Genomic DNA, 8,307 nt, shown 5'->3' with positions numbered 1-8,307 from the left:
TCCATCATCACAGTCAAATAATCCTTCATTCTGATGGTTGGTTTGAACTTCAGCAGGCTGTCTCCACAATATCTACATGCCCAAATGCATCGAGCTGCTGCCATGTGATTGGTTGATTAGATATTTGCATTATCGAGCAGTCGGGACAGGTGTATGTAACAAAAAAAAGAAAAAAAAAATAGCCAGTGATTGTTATTTAAAAGGATACAGGCTACATACTTTTTTCAATAGGAAAATATAATTAGTGACTTACAGTAATCACATTTAAAATATGACTATATAAAAAAATAACCACTGTTCATCTTTATATACTTTTTGTCAAAACCACAGGGAGCCACTGGAGATGGTCCAGGTTCACACCCCCCGAACTAAACAATTCATTATTAATGGAGCAATCGTGGAAACAATCAGCATATTATCTTAATCTCTCTGAACCTCAGTTGGAGTGGCGAGCATGGACATATGTGCAAAAACGTTTAGTCCTGAATCCCTTGAGCTATGAATTTAAAGGCCCAGAAATGAAGTCATGGAGGAAAATTAAGAATTTCAGACAGAGGACAGATTTGTTTATTTTCACTACTTAAAAGTGTAGCTGGACCTTAGGAAAAAATTAAATTAAAAGGTTTTGATATTTATAATCAAAACAGGCTCTTTTTAATTTAGGTTATTTGCAGAAACACTGGTACCCATCAGTGACCAGTGTAGCATTACAGTATATACTTCAAATCAGGCTTAATAGACTTTTTTTTTCTCCTTTGCTTCACAATTCTGTTGTACATTTGCAATGATAGTTTTTTGTATTTTTGTTCTATAATTCTACATATGTAACAAAAAATATAGTGTTATTGTAATTAAAATGCAAATAGTCATAAATGCTCCTCTCTGAAACACGTGGATGTAACAATAGTATTTATTTACACCTGTTGATAATATTCAAAGGATAATCTGTCCTTAAAAGGCTGTGCTATTGTTATTATAAGGATTACATTGGTTTTGTGGCTCCATCAGATTTCTTTTGTTTAAAAATGGCTCACTGTTGTTCAACTCAAATTTGGCAAATAATAGGGCAGCATTCTTTAAACCAAAGAAAACCACCTAATATTTACATAAAGCTTTTAATAGTAACATTGAATAATTTTAGTCCATTCAACAAGTTTCAGGTACATCAAATATAACATGTTATGCATAACATCACTTACAATCATACAGATAATCATTTAAACTTAGAGTGCATTAAAAATATATGTGTATTAAAAATAGCTGCGATTATATTTTATAAATAATCCAACATTTAAATCACCAGGAAAATGGCGAAATAGCGTTTACTTAGTGTAAACAAACCCCGACAGGGAAATTAAAATAGTTTTGCTGTCACGTTGATATAATTTTCTTTAATATAATGAATAATCCCGAAAAAAAAAACGATTCAACATGCACTATTTCTTCCAAGCGCACCGCAGTAAATCAATTAAATTAACTCGTCTTTATATTAATCGCTCACCAACGCCGGTAAATAAACTATCACAAATGTCAGCATTTCAAGTGGCGCGCTTGACGACTTCTCGCGAGATTTTCGTGCGTTCTGTACTTTGTCAGCAGCGGTCCTCCACCATTTCGCTGCGTAAAGTCTCCTCCCCGCGACCGCTACATTCTGCGCCGAAACCCAGTCTCTCCCGGTCCGTAATTTAACTTCTTCCCACAGACCTAGGGGTACCTCGTTGGGTACCGGGAGACAGTTCGGATTACTGGCATTACGGATTGAGTGCGATTTTTCGCGGATGACGACTCCTTCAACGAGAATTTAGTAAAAGAAAATTGGTCGGAAATTTCAGGTAGGTGGGAACTTAAGATGGCGGCCTTGAGAGGGAGGGGGGCGAAGGAGGAAGTAAAGGGGGATTCAAGGGGGGTTTTAGACAACTGGAAGGCCACAATCATACTGCGTTTCATTTGTTCACGCTGCTTCTGCGGCGTGCGATGAAATATGTACCTACCTACAACACTGACCTAAACCAAGATGACAAAACAGTAGACAGTGACATGGGATATCTTCGGATGTTAACTACTCTAAAAGAAAAAAGGAGTGATAAACCGTCACTTCCGTGCGGTCGTTTCTAAAGTGCGGTCCGTGGGGACGTAGTTAGCCCCCTTGAGTCCCCCGTGTAATCGTTGCAAAATTTATATGGAACTTTCTAACACTGTTTTTTTTAGACATTTCGTATATTTAACTAAAAAGTAATCACTATCTATTTTTAAAACTGAATAATTTAAACCTATTTATTTTCGCAAAAGAGGATTTGACCCCACGCAATGACGTCACGAGTGATTGTCTCCCCCCCCCCTCCCTCTGTAGTGCATGCAGAAGCGGCTTTTAATGCGACTTTTCGGATGTTTTGGGGGTATTTTTGGGTCCTCAGCGTACAGTAACGCATTAAAATGTATCGGCATAAACTGGCTTCTTTGAAGCCTGAGCATTACATAACTGCGGGTGGGATGAGGGGCGCCTGCGCGTCAAATGAACGCACCCTACTAACTAACTCTTCTAGCTGGCTAGTTAGCAGCAGGCTTCCTCCATTTAACTGTTATTGCTGGAGCTAACGTTAGCTAGTTAGCCAGCCTGCCAGAGAGCTAAACGGCAACGTTAGGCGTTAACCTTTGAATTGTGTTCTATGAAGCTTCTTGAGCTGCAGTTCTCATATGGGTACGGCTCATGTTTCAAGGTATCACCGCTGCCACATCACTAGTGAATACACATAATTTCTTGGTCGTCTTGAACCCCATGTGGCGACAGGTACTCACAATTTAAAAGGAAAAAAAAAGAAAAAATAGTCACGAGAGCACGGATTGAATGACTGACCGGAGGCCCGCGCGCTTGGTCGCCGGCTTTTAGCGCGAGAGAGCGCGTGCTGCAGAAATCCTAACATCTTCCTGTGGGCGACTGCAGCAAATGCAACCAGGAGCTGGCTGGTTTTTTTTTTGTTTTTTTTTTTGTGTGTTTTTTTTTATTACCGCTGCACACACACCACAGTCCTAGCAGGAGTTTGCTAGCCTAGCTGTCCGCTCCTTACGTGACATGTTACTCATCATCCCACACATTCATATATCTCTGTTTACCAACTGAAGCTTCTGCCACAGCTCATTTTTTTTTATAGCTGTTGGAGTTGTAAGACCAGTCAGTTTCAGCAGTAGAGTTCCTAATAGTGAGTTTAAACTGCTTTTTTGATTTTAAAAATAAAGTTACCACCCGATTTCTGTTCCTCACTTCCTCAGAATATGTGGAGGGGACCCTAATTTCAGCATCCTGGAAGTAGAAAGCACTGAAGATCTGTGTCTTACACGACAGACAGGTGAGAGGCTCCTGCTTTGCACACACATCGCTTCAGAAGTGGCTGTAATATGTGTAGTAATTATTTGTGACTTGCTAGTGCAGTCAGCAGTGTTTAGACATTTAAATAGACTTCTTTATGTTATTATTTTGTTAGCAAAAACTTATTGTACTTAGTCCCCATGAAAAGAAACTCATCAAACAAAATATAGTGCACAGACTGGTTTTTATTTTGATATATTTAGTCTAAAAAGTAAACACGGATGAGCTGTGCAGCTAATGTTTTTGCATTAAAATTTACCTTGCTTCTTTTAGATGGAATCTAAGGTACTATGTTATTTAGCTGGTATAAATGCTATTTAGTCTGTGGAGCATCCAGAGATCCCCGTTTTTATTTGTTTATTTTGGTTTTTGGTTTCAGGTATTTTATTTTCCCTTTCTTGTGTATGTATGTTAATGACCTTTTTAAAGATATACATACAATTGTGGAAATTTTTTTCCTGAGATTTTTACAAATGTGCATTGCAATTATATTGTTGTTGTTATTATATTTAGACTTAAAAGAAAAAACATGGGGGATGAAAATGTCCTGTTTAAAGAGGGACATGTGGTCGCACTTTCATTTTTACCTGTTAAGTGAGTTATACCAGAGGTGTTCATGAGCCACGTTTGGCCCATTAGCCCAGTTTGACTAGTAAAACCAGTGCTACTAAAGAACATTCACCTGGACATCCCTGGATTCAAAATGAGCCAGACACGGAGTGTTCAGATCTTGTTTTCATTTTTTCTTTTTTCTTTTTTTTTTGTCTCCTTACATCATGTGTTTGTTAAAATTGATAAATCATAGTGACAATATAAGATAAAGTTCTGCTTTACTTATCTCAAAAGTGGGGAAATCCCTTTATTGCTGCAAATACAAGCTATAAGCACATAAGATAAGTACAGTGCTATATAGTTCAATAAAATACATCACAGTAAAACAACTACATTAGTAAATACAAGAACTGAAGTAAAATCAAAATTTAAGTGAGTATAAACTTAAATAAAACGATTAAAGTACACTTATAGAGAGAGATGTATACTTCTGTGTAAAGCTAGTACCATCATACCACAAAAAATGAGTTTTATCGAAAAATTTGAGTAATTTATGACTTCACTGCAACTCTCACTCTTTACAAAATATCCAGTAGCCGATTGGACCAGTTCATGCCTGACACCCCTGTTAACAGCCTGTGTCTCTTCCCTTGCAGGTGCAGTGTGTAGCCGGGGCAGCACCGAGGAAGGACGCTCTGGGGAGGAGGCGGCGCGGCAGCACGCCTCTCCGGCTGTGGATGTGCTGGGTGGCAACCCCCAGGCTGCACAAAATGTGGCTGGGGAGTCCCCTCGGCATGCCCCGCAGCCGGTCGCAGCTGCCCCGCACCCAGTCCCTCCGCTCACCGATCCGTCCACTGTGCCCCTGCTGGAGAGCAACACCCCAACATTCGCCAGCACGGAGAACGCCCCTCCGACCACCTTGCCTGAGACTCTACCAATCAGTGGTAATATCATCTCAGAAGAGAGTGCCGTCGGAGTTGCAAGATCTTTGCCAGCGTCCCTCACTGAGGACTGCAGTTCCTCTGCTGAGATGCAAAGGCTTCCAGCTTCCCTTTGTCCTCCTGTCCCCTTACAGATTGACAAAACAGTGCAAGAGCTGCAATACGGGTCACAAACTGATAAAGAGAAAAGCCACTCAAACAGTCAGACAAACCAGCTTCCTAGAGAAGGTGCTGGACTTGTGGTTATTACGGGAACAAAGGAAAAACGGTCCATCACCTTGGAATATAAACCAGAGACTGGAACAAATATGGAACTTGGTGGAAAAGAGCACACAGGTGGGAATATTCTCCCACAACAACCCAAATCTCAGATCTGTTTCACAGCCTCATCTCTCTCTGTCCAAGACGCTACGGAGGGTGGGGCTGTGGAGCAGTCCGACAGGACTCCATCTGTCCAAACAAATCAAAGCAGCCATATACCTCCGTCAGGTGCTGCAGAGCAAGCAGGGAGTCTCCAGGACTCGGCATCGCCTGCACTCCTTCTGTCCTCAGCCGAAAATAGAGAGATTAAACAAACTAACCTGTCAAAAACTCAACCCAAAACTATCAAGGGGATCTCAGCTAATGCTAGAGACGTGCAGAAAACGGCTTTTTCGGAGTCAGTTGAACACATTGAAACGCAGCCTCATTCAGCTGAAATACTCGAAGCCGCAAAGGCAAGAGAGCTGCTCCCTGGAATATACACTTCGACTGGAAAAGGAAGCTCGGCGTCCAGCTGCGGTCCCCTTGAAGGAGCGCAGGTGGAGAGTAGCACGAGCAAAGAGCAAGCTGACTCGTCAGGCCCCACAGTGCTGCAAGAGATTTCCTCAAAACCTTCCACCGGACCTGCTCTGTTTGACACAGGCCTAGTTGTCTCACTTCAGGCGGGGGAGGTTATAAAAGCTGAAACATCTCACACCTCTGACCAAGTCGCCTCAACAGAGCTCATCGCGGAGATTGTGCATTCTGCCGACACTCAGGAAATTGTGGTTGTCGGGGAGGAGGCTCATATCACCGGGGCCTGGCCCACCGTGCACCTGAATCAGAGTTACCTTCTGCAGCGAGAGGATGGCAGCGTCTGCGAAGCCGCCATCGTCAACGAGCTGACTTCGGAGATCTCCGCTGGGGAGCCGAAGCTGTACACAGGAAGCGTTCAGACGCAGATGGAGCTGGGCTCTCAACCTGTGGAAGTGTACGAGTTTTGCAGTCTGGTGGAGGAGGTCGCAGAGGAGACGGTCTGTGCCAGCAGTGCTGCACAGATGCCTCATTCTCCTGGATATGAGGTGAACTTATTCAACGCTTTACTAGAAAACTCTGAGGACCTCGAAGCATCTATCCACACAGTTGGTGAAAACAACACCATCATAATCTCCCAGCAGCCCTTGCGTTCAACAAGTGATATAAATCAGGCTTGCTCTAGCAGTAATTTATCCATACGAAACACAAGCATGGCCGGAGTTGAACAGCATTTGGTGTTAGATGCTAACCAAGCTGTTGAAGTGGCACACTCAAGTGCGGTTTGTTTAGTTGAAGTAGCGGCCGTTACTGCTGACTCATTCACTGTTGAACAGGCGGACACCAGCGCGCAAATCGGGACACAGGTCGGTGCTGACCAGACGGAGGTGAGCGGTACTGCTGTGCTTCAGACTGTTGGCCCAAAACAGGAAGCAGAAGTAACAGTTGCTTCGTTATCTCTCTTATCCCCAGTGGTTACTATTACCAGTGGAAACTTGGGGATGCAGGCCCCTGTTGCTGTTACACTTTCTCATATAGGAAACCAACCCTCCCTAAATCAGACCCCAGGAGTCACTGTTGTAAGTGTCACAAAGCCTGAGGTCTGTGTTTCTGCTTGTGACGGGACCAAAGATTCCCCCGCTGTCACCACAACGGCATCAGTGACTGTTCAGAATGTCGCTATGCCCTCAGTAAGCAAGCCAGTGGCTTTGCGTGCCGCTCCTGGGGCTATAAATCCAACGCTGCTCCTTCTCAAACCGGGAGAAACTCCTCTCCTGAAACACCCACCCTCCTTTTCATTGTCTAAGCAACAGAATGCAGACGGCAAGCTGGCCAATGCCCACGGCTCCTGCTCCTGGTCTGGCACGGTGTCTGAGGAGTGCCTTCCCCAAACAGTCTCCGCTCTTAGCAGCTGCAGCGATCAGACGCAGCGGGCTGTCAATGAATTGTCAGTGGTAGCAGCAGCAGGAGCTTCTGTCAAGCTAGAAAGTGGTAATATTTCTCTTGAACCCGACCCGGCTACACCTGCCACCCCCTTAACGACTACTACAAGCAAACCTGAGGCCTTAACCGTTAGCAGAACTTTATCCCAAGATGTTTCCACAGCAGCCGCTACGCTGCACAGTTCGAACATGCTCACAGCTTCAGTCTCAGCATCCACCAGCCCCGGCGACTTCCCCAGCCAACCCGATTCCATCTACGGGGAGGAAGATGGCGAGGACATTGAGCATGACGACCCTGCGGGAGAAACTGAGGTCCAGGAGAGCAACTCGGGACAGGTTAGCAGCCCAGAAGAAGGCAGTGACGACGAAGCTGACGGCGAAAAAAGCGAGATGACCACCCCCAGCTCGCCACACAAGGTATTTGATCCATTAAAAAAAAAAGGAAACCAAAGAAGCCATAGCTTAGACATAGCATTAAGACTCATAGTCATGAGTTATTGCTTGAATGCCAAGGTATAAGGCGTCCACAAAACACGAGCACAACTGAAGCAAAACAGCTGATAAATGCTAAATCTGCATCCGGACATCTTGTCGCTGTGAATAAGATGAGATGAACTGTTTATTGGATCTTTTTTGTTCTTTTTATCCGAGTGAGGAGCTTAGGAGTTTCAGAGAGGTTTGCTTCCTAACTGGGTATGACAGAATATATATATATATATATTTTAGTGATGTGCAACACTGTTACTGTTGCTGAAATCATTTTTCTGAGCTGTAATTCAGTCCTGAAGAGATGCGTTAATATTTTATCTTGGCTAAGAACAAAAAGCAGTTTTAGTTATCAAATGGTAATCAGATACGCTGGCATGCTTTTTATTTTATTTTAAAAGGACGTCACTCCGCATGTAGTCCATCTTTAATGCAACACGTGTGTGCGCGGTGTTCTTGTATACAGTGATTCATTTCTTTTAAGTTGGCCGCATGCTAAGCCATGTGTGTTTTCCAGCATGGACAGAGCAGGACAGACAGACAAGCACTGTTTCTTAAGGTAAGTGCTGGTTGTCAGACACCCAGACAGGCTCATTTTAACAGGGCATTCATGAGCATATCCCAGGCAGGAGAATTTTAACTCAAGCAGGCATTTCTTTGACTTCAGCTCTTTTATGATTGCATGAGAAGACGGCTGCCACAGACTCGCTCGTGGCCAGTTTGACACGCTTCCTAAACACTTAAATGC

The 8,307-nt window shown here is 43.5% G+C and overlaps 1 protein-coding gene across 3 annotated transcripts in view; it reads left to right on the top strand.

Annotated features, from left to right (window-relative positions):
- Positions 1–1,591: 1,591 nt before the first annotated feature.
- Positions 1,592–8,307, top strand: part of srcap (Snf2-related CREBBP activator protein) — a 40,656-nt gene continuing 33,940 nt past the window's right edge. For 2 of the 3 annotated variants that reach the window (XM_080304996.1, XM_080304994.1), the window contains exons 1-4: positions 1,592–1,832; positions 3,268–3,344; positions 4,573–7,490; positions 8,077–8,118. In XM_080304996.1, coding sequence (XP_080161122.1) covers positions 4,947–7,490; positions 8,077–8,118 — 2,586 coding nt within the window. In that variant the 5' untranslated portion in view covers positions 1,592–1,832; positions 3,268–3,344; positions 4,573–4,946. The remainder of the gene's footprint in view (positions 1,833–3,267; positions 3,345–4,572; positions 7,491–8,076; positions 8,119–8,307) is intronic. The other variant, XM_080304995.1, reaches the window with a different exon arrangement.

The sequence above is a fragment of the Astatotilapia calliptera genome, chromosome 8 (assembly GCF_964374335.1).
Source record: "Astatotilapia calliptera chromosome 8, fAstCal68.1, whole genome shotgun sequence".
Taxonomy (NCBI): domain Eukaryota; kingdom Metazoa; phylum Chordata; class Actinopteri; order Cichliformes; family Cichlidae; genus Astatotilapia; species Astatotilapia calliptera.
The sequence above is the reverse complement of the archived record's forward strand: the minus strand, read 5'-3'. Positions and strand labels throughout refer to the sequence as shown.